Here is a 14,707-nt window from a genome sequence, read left to right as displayed (position 1 = left end):
AACAGCTGGGACCTGCCTGAAAGCCAAAATCTCTCTCAAGTCAGACTCTACTCCTTCCTAACCCTACATCAAGTAATATTTGCTTGGATAAAGAGTGCCAGACAGGCACTGCCACATGTAAATTTATACAAAAATATAAAGTATGCCAAAATCATTCCATTCCCTTCCTTGTCATTTGTCCTTACTACCAGTCTCTCCATTCTTCTGTTCCAAACTGTTTGGAGTCACTGTGCAGTATTTAAGCAAACTGCTTTGCCAGTTTCATTACATGGGGATGAAAAGGATCACATCAATTTATGTAAGCTATGCACATCCACAGTTGAAACACTGTAATATTTAAAAGTATTTCTGATCCTGTCATAAATCTAAGGCTCTGTGCAAAGTCATCTTTTGTACAAAACACTAACATAATAGTTACTTCTGAAAATAACTGGTATTAGACCTTATGTAATCCTCTGAAATACATATTTCCTTCTTTTATGTCTATTACCAAACACCTTACTTTGGGGAAATTATTTGCAGATGTTAAAACAAGAAGAGGGTGGGGGGAAGTACACCTGCTACACAACAGTGTGACAAATCAATGAAACCACAGAGTCACAAAATGCCATTTAAATGCTATTAAAATTACATAATTTGCATATAAACTTTAATTCTGCCTCTGGAGTACTGGAGGGCGCAAACTTCCAACAAGCCAAGAAAAGACATGAAAGGCCAGACAGAGGGTCTACCCTCTTAAAACAGGAAAAATGTTCTTTTTTGTAAGTAAGTGTCTCATGCTTTGGAGGGGTGAGAAAGTAAGGAGAAGACCAAAAAAAAAAAAAAAAAAACACTTCTGTTTTCCCTTGAATTTACAGCAGTTACATTAGTCACAGCAGTAACTAAGAAATAACTGTGTAGCTATTTAGTACACAGGGGCAGTTGCAGGGCTCTTTTTTCAGGACATGGTGCACAAAGTGAGCTTCAAGACCACTGCCTGGGTGCCATGCTGATGTACACCACACTCCAGTCACTCTCTAATCCCTGTGCTAAAGATTGGGAAAGTCAGTGCCAAACACAGCTTTAACATCATTTAACCCAAACTTGGGGTTTCTTCAGATTAGGGAGGCTGCAAGTGTTTATTTTCTTATCATCCAAGTAGTGCAAAACCCATCAAGACAAAGAAGGCCGTAGAGGGAGTCCAAACTTTTCTCATCAATATGTTCCCTTTCAAAACCAGAATACTTCCCTTGTAATAATAGAAGGCAGCATCACCCATTACCCAATTACATTATCAAATCAGTTAGGTGCTTTTTTTTTTTTTTTTTTTTTTTTTGGAGGGGGAAAATCAATTAGCATCTCACCTATATCTAATAAGACCCAGTTATTTGATATCAGTAATGAAAAAAAAAATATGCAAAAAAAAACTCTCTAATTAGTAACCACAGTCAAATTTCCAAACAACACCATACTCTAAATATGCCCTCTCTAAACTCAATGCCCTTGTAAGAAGTCACTCTGCAGCAAGAAATTGCTAACATTAAAGCACTTCAGAATGTGCTCTTTAATAGTTGTTTGGTAGTAATCACACTAAAGAAACAAAAAATTATTTGGAGAGGGAAATATCTGCCTCCTTTTCCAAAGCACACCTTTTCTTCTAGTTTGTGTTAGTACCAGTCAACTAGAAAAAAATAATAAAACGAAAAATCTTTGAAATGCTATAATCAATTAAAAATTACTTTGAAGTCTGTTACTTTATAGTAACTTTGTGTAACAGAGATAAAGCCTGCTTTTCAATATTAAAAAGAAAAACAAGAAGACAACATGTGAAAACCAAAATAGCCTCCATGACAAGTTACTGTGCCCACTCAAATGTTAAGACTTACCAAATATCACACAAACTTACATACCACATTTCCCTTATAACCTTTCTCTCCTCAGATTCCATCCTGACTACCAACTTCTAAATACTCATACCTTCACTGCATGTCAACTTGAATTCCACAGTCCTGATTTTCCCACTGTGAAGACGAACTCTTACATAAACTCAACCATCCATTTAAATGCCAGATGATAAATTGTTTTGCTGCTTCCTGTGGCCTTTTATTTCCTCCCTTTTGATTAGAACATTTTATTAGGCTAATTAAGTACTGTGAAGCTTAGGTGAAAGATTTTTCAGAAGTGCACATTTCTGCTAATACTTCAACAAGAGAAAAATATGATGACACAAACACAGCACACTGAGAAGTAATCTGAAAAAGTAACAAAAAATAATGTAAAATACTTTGCCCTTGCTTCAGATCCTGAACTTTAACCACATCTGACTCCATATATATAGAAAGCAGATTGACAGCTGTCACACAATTTTACCTTGGTATTATCATTGTCATCTATAACATACCTGTGTGCTCAGGGCCAACCAGGCTATCCTAAATCCCGAGCTCTATTAAAGAAGAAAAGAGAAGCCAAACTGGGTTTCTATCCAAGTTCAGTACCTTTAAATTATTAAATTAGCCCTTTAGTGGGTAATCAAGTAAATGGCTGAAACAGTAAAAACCAAGCCATAAACTAAAGCAACCCTCAGGCTCTGAGAAAGAGCTGCAATATCTCAGCTGCCTGAGAGAAAGAATTTACCCTAATGATTTCTTCACTTCACCTGTTTGCTGAATGTAAAGCTCATTATCCAGGCTTCTGCTTATCTGCTCCAGCCAATCTTAAGGCTAAATTACACAGCTGTTGTGGGCCAAAGCAGACCTTATTCGGTGGTCTCTACTTGATCAGATGATGAGTAAGTTAACCAACCTGAGAGAAGTAATTTATACTAAATAAAGCTACTGTATGCATTTTAGAAGTTCACTTCTGAATTTCTCTTCCCTTTCCTGAACTCTAGTCTAGTAATTTTAAGTGAACAAATCCTTAAAGACATCAATGAAAATATAAAATATTAGTCAATCTTTTGAAATAGGGATAAAGTGTTTGTTATGAAGATAAGTTCATCTTCAATCTAATCCATATACCTTAAGTATAAGTTTGAAGAATTCTGAGCCTAATAAAACTTAGCTCTACAGACATCAATCTGTGAATGATGATGCAAACCCATCCAAGCTAATTAATCATTTTATACTCCATGCAGCAATAAGAATAGAAAGGAGTTGCATTACATATACTTTACCAGATTCTATGTTAGAAAGTCCTCAAGTGTATCACATTAGATAAAACTTTGGCACTACTTAGATTTTAATTCTACTTAAGTAGAATTTTAATGTAAGTTGGAAAGTGAATGAGTAACCTTACCTAAGCACATTTGACTGCTACATGTAAACGTGCCATACACTTCCTATTATGTAAAGCACAGAAATTCTTCACTCCAAGTTTTTATTATAGTCTGTGGCTCATAAATGCATTTTGACACTTTTCATCTCCGTAATATTTAGCATTCCTCTTGTACTAATTATTTGTGATAAAAACAGCTAATGTATTTCCTTTTTAGCTCATCTTTTTCCACAATATCTATATTTTAGCAGTGGTTTGATGAACAAAAGATACTGCTGTTCTTATTAATCCCTGTCTTTCCTTACGAGTAATCTCATTTATATTTCTTTGTAAGATTACACCAGCTGCCCACAGTCACCCTTAACATGAACAGGATTTAGTGGCATACAACACAGAAAAAGAGATTACTTCATACTGCTGCACAATTACTTAAAAATATATTTACATGTCAGCAAAATTGCTTTTTTTAATAAAAAGAGAAAAGTTGATTTAATCTATTAGGAGGACATCTTATGGCTTGTTGGAAACTTTTATATTCTGCATGGTTTACACCTGGTTTTCCTATGTATGGAGAATTTATATTGCTGTATTCTCCCTTCCCCTTGTTTAAATTACTTTGTATCTGACTCTTGAAAGAAGTAGGCATTTCTTTCAAAAAGGCTATTGAAACACAATAAAGACACTCATCACCTATTTCTGTTGAAAAAAAAATCATGCTAATGCTTGAATATGCAAGTTTAGTTTTGGAAAATACTACAGCAAGTACACTTTGATAAATATTAAAAAAAAAAAAAAAAAGAAACTGGGAGAACTATCCACTACTGAAGGGCAGTTTTTATACTGCTGTGTTGGTTTCCAGGTCTTAAGATTAGAAACTGCACTTGGAGTTGTGCTCTCTGCTCTAGAAGCACCAAACACCATTGCAGTGTTTTCCCTAATTTGCTTTTTTTTAGCAATTTGGAAGGCAATTTTGTTATTTGATAAGATGTCCATCACTAAATTCACCTAAACAGACATACAGGCACCCCTCCCAAACACACAAACACACACATACACATATTGATTTTACAAAAGTCTCATTTTCCTTAAGTAAGTAATCACAACACTGAAAATATTCTCCTGTGTGTTCGCTGATTTTCTTAAATGATTTGTCACCACTCTGCCACTCAAGGGAGATGGTTATTTCACTCTTCTGAGAAGCTAACTATGTTCAAAAGCAGCTAGATGAGGATGGTGATGTGATATAAATTCCAAAAGAAAAATGCATTGTCCATCCATATAGCCGTCCATCCTGAGAAACTTCCACTGCCAAATTCTTGCTATTTTCCATTGGTCATGGGGTTCCCATCAATAAATAGAAGGTCAGTGCAACAATGAGGAGCAAGCAGAATGGAGAAGAGAAGGTCTGATAGGCAGCCGAAGGCATGAAAATATCTTCATACTTGTAAATACTGACAACACGCTCTGACACGGGTGGAGAGTCGATATCATGACGAGTTATAGAACCTTTAGCAGGTAAGGGCAGAGAGAAATAACATCAGATGCAATTTTTTCTATAACTCTGCTGAAGAAACAGGCAGGCAGGTAATTTTCAAACCTATGGAAGCATGCAATATTACACTGTCAGGGAGTAGGCTCATTTCCTTGCTTTCTGAAATTAAATTTCTGAATAAAACAAATAAAATTCAAGTAAACAACAAACACTCTTCAAATGAATGAAGAACTTCTAGTTATGAAGTTCTTCTAAATTCAGCTTTAAGAAGTCGGGATAGTAGATACACAGCCAGGAAAACAAGACACGTCCTGTCTTTCTCTTTTTAAGCCTCATGCTGCCAGAATTTTAGTTCATAAAAAAAAAAAAAAAAAAAAAAAAGGGGCGGGAGAGAGGGTGTGTCTAGTAAGAATCACATAATTGAAAGACATTTATCAATTTTGGCACATCAGCTCTGTTGGTGAGATCAACTTACCCTGGATTGCTGGGCCCCAAGCAAACAGGTAGTACCAACTCAAGTGCAAATCTACGATGGTTTCTTCTCGGGGAACATAGACAGGACGCTTGAATCGACACGTGACACGATTGTTTTCAAAAACCCCTTCCTCATCTCTAGCAGGATTTCTCTGGATTTCTTTAGCCCACTGACCAACATTATAGAAGTGCTGTATTCGGACTCTTCCGTTATCATCATGAACACAAGCCATAACATCATCTCCCCCCTACAAGGTTAAAAAAAAATTCGAAGATGGAAAACAAAAGGGTCATAAAACACTTCCTCATTTATGTACATAATTTTAATTATTCAAAGCTAATCAAGACCTGGCATGCCCTTTCCTTCTTTCCAAGTTATATATACAGAAATATTTGTATCCCTAATCTTCAGTAAGATTGAAAAGTGCGTTAAGTGAGTAGCAATAGTTACATACCCTTACTATCTCTGAATTCTCTTTTGGATCTTTCCAAGAGTTATTTTACTTAGCGTATATTTGTAGGATATGATATCACTCTGACATCACATAATTAATTGATCTCTGGCAGGCTGTTTTCTTTTGTTATTCGTGAAGTTCTGGCATACTGCTTCATAAAATGTGGCAATCTTGAATCCCTGATGTGTACAAAATCCACTGCATCAAATCATGGACAGAAAACCAATATACTTGAGTGAGACAGAAGAAACAAACCTACTACATTTGAGAAAATAATAGCATCGATTACAGCAAGTCTTTTCTAATCTCTTCTCATGTTCACTTAGGGAACATAATTTCTCGTATCTCTTATGTCTTATAAGAAACGTAGTAATAACAGAATGCAGTATACCACCAGATACAAAGAAAAAAGTAATCAATATGTGCTTCTCCACTTAGCATAAGCAGCCAGCAAAGAACCAAGAGACAGAAGGAAGAAGGAGCCACTTATTTGTAAAGGTCAATCATTGAAATACTAAAGCATTACTGGAATAGTTACTCAAGGTGACTGACAGAGTGGTAGAGCACAGGGATGAGCATGATCTTCAGGAGTACTATCCCACAGAAGCCTTAGCACCAAGAGCCATTGGAACACTATCCAAGCTGGATGAGTGCCACAGCTATCAGTGCTGTTTTAAACACAGGCCCTACTCCTCCCATATCCTTCTGATATGTCATACTGATGAAAGACATGATGCTTGCTAGCATGATCATCCCTTAGTTCTTTCTTACAGGGAAAAGAGAGGAAAAGGGTGTATTGCAGCACTATGGGAATATTGCAATGTGCATTTGTAAAAGATGTGCCAGAAGCGGGTGGAAGGAGGGGACAACTAGGCTTGGACAGTTTCTGCACCTTGGTGCTGCTGCAGACCTTTCCAGCCTCTGTCTTGAGACTATCACTGCTCTCCATAACTTATTTCCCAAGATTAACTTTTATACATCTAAGCACAAATCACTCATTCTCAAGTACAAAGAGGCAAAAATAAAGGTGTATTTACACTGAAGAAAGAAAACTAGAAAGGAAAGAAAAAAGCATTTTGAATCTCAGTTAATGGAATGACATTTCAAAATTCTCCAAGGCACAAAAGCCTGTACGTGGAAAAGCATAACATTATTTGAGACAAAGAAATAGGTCATAGGACTTTAAAAAAATCTATTGAGGACACAAAATAGTTTTTTTCTCTTAACTTCTGAAGCTATCCAGGCCACACCATTTTGATTAGGGCCTCCAAAGCACAGCCCATTTCTCAGAGCTAAGCTGTTTTGACCCAGAGCCTTTTTTCATCAAAGCCTGTGCATCCCAGGACACCAAAACATCCTGGAAGTTATGAAAAAGATGAAGTCAGCAGGAGAGCCAGAGAGGAAGAGAGATGCTAGCTGGTTTAGCTCAGCTGACTTATGGGCTTATCATGCTCCACATGATATGGTGAAGCAAATTTGGAAACAAAACCTTTTCTTTACCCTTCTTTTATTCTTTTTAGCAGAAGCTCAGACTTAACCTGCTGCTTGCTGTGCCTGCTTTTCCAAGTGGCTGATGAGAGGAGGGCAGGGGGACCCTGGGGTCCACTGCAGGTACCTCAAAGATACAAACTGGTAACACAATCTCATAGTTTGGGGACAAATACTTAGAGGTGCTGAGCTGCTTTGAAAACCCTGTTGAGTACCTGCATTGGCAAGCTCTAAACTCTTCCCAAAATTTGTCTGTAAAGCTGTTCTTTACATCAAAAGCACAAATTGTTTCTTGTGACATGAACTGTACTTTATGACACAAAAACCTTCTATCATCTCGTGTTTATTTACAGTGTCATATTAAAACATATGTAGTAATGACTGAGAAGCACTTGTCCTCACATTTTCTTTCTATTTCTCATTTTGGGTCAAATGATGCCTTAAATTTTAGCTTTCATATTTTTCAGATTCTGTACTGCATTAGTATATACCTCTGAACTTCATATAAAGTGTTAGCAATTTCTTTTCACAGTTTAGTTGGACAAAACAATCCTTTTCCAACCTGAGAACCAAGGACATTGCTGTAGTTTCAGGTCCAAAAAGTGCTGTCCATCACTAAATTCACCTAAACAGACATACAGGCACCCCTCCCAAACACACAAACACACACATACACATATTGATTTTACAAAAGTCTCATTTTCCTTAAGTAAGTAATCACAACACTGAAAATATTCTCCTGTGTGTTCGCTGATTTTCTTAAATGATTTGTCACCACTCTGCCACTCAAGGGAGATGGTTATTTCACTCTTCTGAGAAGCTAACTATGTTCAAAAGCAGCTAGATGAGGATGGTGATGTGATATAAATTCCAAAAGAAAAATGCATTGTCCATCCATATAGCCGTCCATCCTGAGAAACTTCCACTGCCAAATTCTTGCTATTTTCCATTAGTCATGGGGTTCCCATCAATAAATAGAAGGTCAGTGCAACAATGAGGAGCAAGCAGAATGGAGAAGAGAAGGTCTGATAGGCAGCCGAAGGCATGAAAATATCTTCATACTTGTAAATACTGACAACACGCTCTGACACGGGTGGAGAGTCGATATCATGACGAGTTATAGAACCTTTAGCAGGTAAGGGCAGAGAGAAATAACATCAGATGCAATTTTTTCTATAACTCTGCTGAAGAAACAGGCAGGCAGGTAATTTTCAAACCTATGGAAGCATGCAATATTACACTGTCAGGGAGTAGGCTCATTTCCTTGCTTTCTGAAATTAAATTTCTGAATAAAACAAATAAAATTCAAGTAAACAACAAACACTCTTCAAATGAATGAAGAACTTCTAGTTATGAAGTTCTTCTAAATTCAGCTTTAAGAAGTCGGGATAGTAGATACACAGCCAGGAAAACAAGACACGTCCTGTCTTTCTCTTTTTAAGCCTCATGCTGCCAGAATTTTAGTTCATTAAAAAAAAAAAAAAAAAAAAAAAAGGGGCGGGAGAGAGGGTGTGTCTAGTAAGAATCACATAATTGAAAGACATTTATCAATTTTGGCACATCAGCTCTGTTGGTGAGATCAACTTACCCTGGATTGCTGGGCCCCAAGCAAACAGGTAGTACCAACTCAAGTGCAAATCTACGATGGTTTCTTCTCGGGGAACATAGACAGGACGCTTGAATCGACACGTGACACGATTGTTTTCAAAAACCCCTTCCTCATCTCTAGCAGGATTTCTCTGGATTTCTTTAGCCCACTGACCAACATTATAGAAGTGCTGTATTCGGACTCTTCCGTTATCATCATGAACACAAGCCATAACATCATCTCCCCCCTACAAGGTTAAAAAAGAATTCGAAGATGGAAAACAAAAGGGTCATAAAACACTTCCTCATTTATGTACATAATTTTAATTATTCAAAGCTAATCAAGACCTGGCATGCCCTTTCCTTCTTTCCAAGTTATATATACAGAAATATTTGTATCCCTAATCTTCAGTAAGATTGAAAAGTGCGTTAAGTGAGTAGCAATAGTTACATACCCTTACTATCTCTGAATTCTCTTTTGGATCTTTCCAAGAGTTATTTTACTTAGCGTATATTTGTAGGATATGATATCACTCTGACATCACATAATTAATTGATCTCTGGCAGGCTGTTTTCTTTTGTTATTCGTGAAGTTCTGGCATACTGCTTCATAAAATGTGGCAATCTTGAATCCCTGATGTGTACAAAATCCACTGCATCAAATCATGGACAGAAAACCAATATACTTGAGTGAGACAGAAGAAACAAACCTACTACATTTGAGAAAATAATAGCATCGATTACAGCAAGTCTTTTCTAATCTCTTCTCATGTTCACTTAGGGAACATAATTTCTCATATCTCTTATGTCTTATAAGAAACGTAGTAATAACAGAATGCAGTATACCACCAGATACAAAGAAAAAAGTAATCAATATGTGCTTCTCCACTTAGCATAAGCAGCCAGCAAAGAACCAAGAGACAGAAGGAAGAAGGAGCCACTTATTTGTAAAGGTCAATCATTGAAATACTAAAGCATTACTGGAATAGTTACTCAAGGTGACTGACAGAGTGGTAGAGCACAGGGATGAGCATGAACTTCAGGAGTACTATCCCACAGAAGCCTTAGCACCAAGAGCCATTGGAACACTATCCAAGCTGGATGAGTGCCACAGCTATCAGTGCTGTTTTAAACACAGGCCCTACTCCTCCCATATCCTTCTGATATGTCATACTGATGAAAGACATGATGCTTGCTAGCATGATCATCCCTTAGTTCTTTCTTACAGGGAAAAGAGAGGAAAAGGGTGTATTGCAGCACTATGGGAATATTGCAATGTGCATTTGTAAAAGATGTGCCAGAAGCGGGTGGAAGGAGGGGACAACTAGGCTTGGACAGTTTCTGCACCTTGGTGCTGCTGCAGACCTTTCCAGCCTCTGTCTTGAGACTATCACTGCTCTCCATAACTTATTTCCCAAGATTAACTTTTATACATCTAAGCACAAATCACTCATTCTCAAGTACAAAGAGGCAAAAATAAAGGTGTATTTACACTGAAGAAAGAAAACTAGAAAGGAAAGAAAAAAGCATTTTGAATCTCAGTTAATGGAATGACATTTCAAAATCCTCCAAGGCACAAAAGCCTGTACGTGGAAAAGCATAACATTATTTGAGACAAAGAAATAGGTCATAGGACTTTAAAAAAATCTATTGAGGACACAAAATAGTTTTTTTCTCTTAACTTCTGAAGCTATCCAGGCCACACCATTTTGATTAGGGCCTCCAAAGCACAGCCCATTTCTCAGAGCTAAGCTGTTTTGACCCAGAGCCTTTTTTCATCAAAGCCTGTGCATCCCAGGACACCAAAACATCCTGGAAGTTATGAAAAAGATGAAGTCAGCAGGAGAGCCAGAGAGGAAGAGAGATGCTAGCTGGTTTAGCTCAGCTGACTTATGGGCTTATCATGCTCCACATGATATGGTGAAGCAAATTTGGAAACAAAACCTTTTCTTTACCCTTCTTTTATTCTTTTTAGCAGAAGCTCAGACTTAACCTGCTGCTTGCTGTGCCTGCTTTCCAAGTGGCTGATGAGAGGAGGGCAGGGGGACCCTGGGGTCCACTGCAGGTACCTCAAAGATACAAACTGGTAACACAATCTCATAGTTTGGGGACAAATACTTAGAGGTGCTGAGCTGCTTTGAAAACCCTGTTGAGTACCTGCATTGGCAAGCCTCTAAACTCTTCCCAAAATTTGTCTGTAAAGCTGTTCTTTACATCAAAACCACAAATTGTTTCTTGTGACATGAACTGTACTTTATGACACAAAAACCTTCTATCATCTCGTGTTTATTTACAGTGTCATATTAAAACATATGTAGTAATGACTGAGAAGCACTTGTCCTCACATTTTCTTTCTATTTCTCATTTTGGGTCAAATGATGCCTTAAATTTTAGCTTTCATATTTTTCAGATTCTGTACTGCATTAGTATATACCTCTGAACTTCATATAAAGTGTTAGCAATTTCTTTTCACAGTTTAGTTGGACAAAACAATCCTTTTCCAACCTGAGAACCAAGGACATTGCTGTAGCTTCAGGTCCAAAAAGTGCAACCAAGAGTGAATTGAGGAGAGCAATCTGGGAGGATGAGACTTCATAAAACTGCTGTTAAGTCAATGCAAGTCTTCCAATTAATTTTTTGTGGGTCCTATCCCAGAACATCTAATTCCTGTATTTTTTCAGACTGCTACTTTCAAAACCACAAGAAACAGTCCTTTCTTTGACTTGTGATTTAGGACATAGGTCCAGTATTGTTCTATATACTCAGGAGAGTTTCTGTACATGAACACTGATATTATAAGCTGCATTTTAATCCTAAACATTTTACCAAGGATCACAGATCAAACATCTTTGCACAAGTCATCCATTGCTCACATTTTTAAAGTCCACACATTACATGCTTTTGTTTTGCTCATTGAAATTCAATGAAAAGTGGAGCTTTTGAATTAAAAAGTAAGTACAGGAATAAGCATAAAACAGAACCCAATAACAATCCAGAGGAGAGAGAAGAAATTTTAAGAAGACTGCCTTCTTGGTATAAATGTTTAAATTAGCAGGAGTCATTTTCTCACACATTTGTGGCTTCTCTGGAACAACACATGGGTATGAAAGAAACAAAAAAATTTCCCAAGTTAAACAAAAGTGAAATAAAAATTTATACTGCTGAAAGTCAGCTGATTTTCTCAAGAATAAAATCATTTGCTATTCAGTTTATGATGTGTCTTTTGCCCAAATTACACTGACATAAAGCGCAACAGGACATTTCCATGTGAATTGGCTTATCCCTGAGGGCTTTTCTAATGAAAAGGCAAAAAGCTAGTGACATTCAAACATTCAGAGCTGAACTGAAATACTGTTGTAGTTCTCAGAGAAGAAGGGAAAGGAGATGTTAGGAAGGATGAAACAATTTTCTGTGAGGCAGTGCTCCCAGGGGGGCTACTGAATGGTGCTTTGTTTTCAGCAAGCCAGTTTTACCTTACATGCTCTGTTTCTCAAATATAGAAATGTATATAAACCATTTATATCCTAGCACGTGAAAGTGTGTGTATTGCCAACATGAAAAACTGTACATATCTTACCATTTTCTTGTCTGAGGAAAATCCCACTGCCACCCAGCCATCTGTGTCAGCACTCAACTCAAATTCAACATCAGCTCCAATTCTGCGGTAACTCAGAAAGTAGTCACAAGTCTCCGCATTGCATCCAGGTTTACCATACCTAAATGGAATTGGAAATATACATAACATTTTCCTTGAAATTTCCTGCTATGGAACTTAATTAAGGTTTTGCAAGAAAAAGCTAAAAGAATGTACCTTGATATAATGGCAGTAAAGCATATATTCTGCTGGACATAAACTAGCATTGATTTTTTGCCAAGTATTACTCTTTCAGTGCATAGTATTCAAACACAAACAATAGCACAAAATATTACTGTTGAACTTCCTTGTTTTTTTTGGTTTTTTTTTTTTTTTTTTTTTTTTGAGTTCTTCATGAAAATACAAGAAAAAACTGTAGGATCATAACTATGATGTGTATTCTTAAATAAACTAATGTCCTCAAATAATATAGCAGTATGGTCTTAAATAACAAACATTTACTAAAATTACTATGAAACACTAACTGGAATCTCCAATATCACCAGTCAGCACCTGTAAACATAAAGGTATCTGCACTCTTATATCAGACTGACCTGAAGCATCCCTTGGTTTTTCCACAGTCATCCACTCTGATTTTTGCGAATGGGTCCACAGGAGGAGCAGTAGGGAAAGGGTAACCTGTATAATCAGAATAAACCATTACTAAATAAAATAAAGGACTAAAAATCAATAATACTAAAGAGAAGGTCTTCCAATAGCATTTACTTTGCTGATAACTGAACTGTTCAGATGAGTGACTACTTTGCCACATACAAAACCCACTGCTCAGATGGTCCTGGATCCAGGTAACAAAGTAACATGAATAACTGAAAACAAAACTTTTCTAAGGTTTCCTACATTCATCAAGGAGGGAGAAGAATGCTGGAGGGCAAAAGTTAAATGTAAGGCAGCAGGACCATGGACTATTGCAGTGCACTCTCTCCTTGTGCACTCATAGTCCCCTTGGGAAATCCATAAGGGAATTGACTCTTTAGCCATAAATGACAGCATTAGGTATAAATGCAGGCAGGGCACCAGATGCAGAGCTGTAGGAATTGATACTGAAAAGACCTTATAATACATCCTCCTTTATGAAGTAAAATAAAGCATTTACACATTGCAGTAAAAGGTAAGAGAGTATCAGGGCGGGGAAGTGCATGCAGTTATGGCCTGCAATCACTTGTGAAGGCAGACCCAAAAGAGTCAGACAGTGAGAGTTATGATTCCAAGTGATCCTGTCTGCTGGACTACAGTACCAAAGAAAAAGTGAGAAAGTTTACTAGCAGACCTATTCAGTCTTGGCTTGTCAGTGCTGGTATCTGTTCCATAAGCACAGATATTTTAATAGGATGTTCTTTTACTTAGCCAGGTAAAAACCAAAGTGCTAGCTGTGGAACTAGAAACTAATCTGAAAATGCTTCATTGAGTAGGAAAAGTAACTGAAAGACATTTATCAAGAAAAGTGTTTCACTGAGTAGGAGATGAACACTTCAGTTAGTTACAGCACCAGCACACAAACTTTTGACCTACACAACTTTGGGCATTCGGGAGCCCTGATTTACTTCCCTAGATTTCTAACAGTGCTAATGGAGAAAGTATGCTGTAAGCTGCACATCACAGTTACACTAACTGTATCAAGGGCAGGTAAATTACCCGGCATAAATAAGTTTGCTGAATTTCACAGCAGCGTGTAGCGGCGCATTACTGAAACACAGGCCACAGGACATGGAAATTTCTCACTCCTTACTTATTTTCAAATCCATTAAACAAATGGTTTTCCATGCAGCCTAGCTGCAAAAGTGGTGATTTAACATTCCACCATTTGCAAGTTCAAAAAAACCCCCACACCAAAACCCACGACCACGCTGCTTCTTGACACTTTACAGCATCACACGTCCTTTCGAAGCACACACACCCCAGGACTCCTTTTTACGCTACCAGCCCGGAAAGCTTCGCAAGAGGGGAAGGCGAGGGGCCGCCGGCTGGCCCCGCTCTGCGGGAAGGCGACGGCCCCCGGCCCGAGCTCCCGCCCGGGGGAATGCCCGTGTCCGGGGATGCAGTGTCCGGGGATGCCGTGCCCGGGGATGCCGTGCCCGGGGATGCCGTGCCCGGGGATGCCCGTGCAGCGAGGCGGCGGCTCTGCGGAGAGCGGGGCAGGGCGCGCTGCGGGCCCGGCCCCGAGCGGCAGCGCCGGCTGAGGCGCCGGGCCGGCGGAAGATGGCGGCGGGCGCTGGCCTTCGTGCTGAACGGCGCTGCCACAGCCTCCCGCCCTTCGCCCCCGCGCCCGCCCGGCCCGGCCCGGCGCTCCCTCCCGGCCCCGGCCCC

The 14,707-nt window shown here is 38.5% G+C and overlaps 2 protein-coding genes across 2 annotated transcripts; both read right to left on the bottom strand.

Moving 5' to 3' along the window:
* Positions 1–4,229: 4,229 nt before the first annotated feature.
* On the bottom strand, positions 4,230–5,451 carry LOC121362041 (DOMON domain-containing protein FRRS1L-like). The gene is made up of 2 exons (XM_041483225.1): positions 5,220–5,451; positions 4,230–4,758 (listed from the first exon to the last, which is right to left on the bottom strand). The coding sequence occupies exons 1-2, from the start codon at positions 5,449–5,451 to the stop codon at positions 4,586–4,588; spliced, it is 405 nt and encodes a 134-aa protein (XP_041339159.1). The 3' UTR covers positions 4,230–4,585.
* Positions 5,452–7,791: 2,340 nt separating this feature from the next.
* LOC121362032 (DOMON domain-containing protein FRRS1L) lies at positions 7,792–13,043 on the bottom strand. Its single transcript, XM_041483212.1, has 4 exons — positions 12,937–13,043; positions 12,326–12,464; positions 8,750–8,996; positions 7,792–8,287 (listed from the first exon to the last, which is right to left on the bottom strand). The coding sequence occupies exons 1-4, from the start codon at positions 13,041–13,043 to the stop codon at positions 8,115–8,117; spliced, it is 666 nt and encodes a 221-aa protein (XP_041339146.1). The 3' UTR covers positions 7,792–8,114.
* Positions 13,044–14,707: the final 1,664 nt, after the last annotated feature.

This window comes from Pyrgilauda ruficollis, unplaced genomic scaffold (genome assembly GCF_017590135.1).
Source record: "Pyrgilauda ruficollis isolate IOZ18807 unplaced genomic scaffold, ASM1759013v1 scaffold116, whole genome shotgun sequence".
NCBI classification, from domain to species: Eukaryota; Metazoa; Chordata; class Aves; order Passeriformes; family Passeridae; genus Pyrgilauda; species Pyrgilauda ruficollis.
The sequence above is the reverse complement of the archived record's forward strand: the minus strand, read 5'-3'. Positions and strand labels throughout refer to the sequence as shown.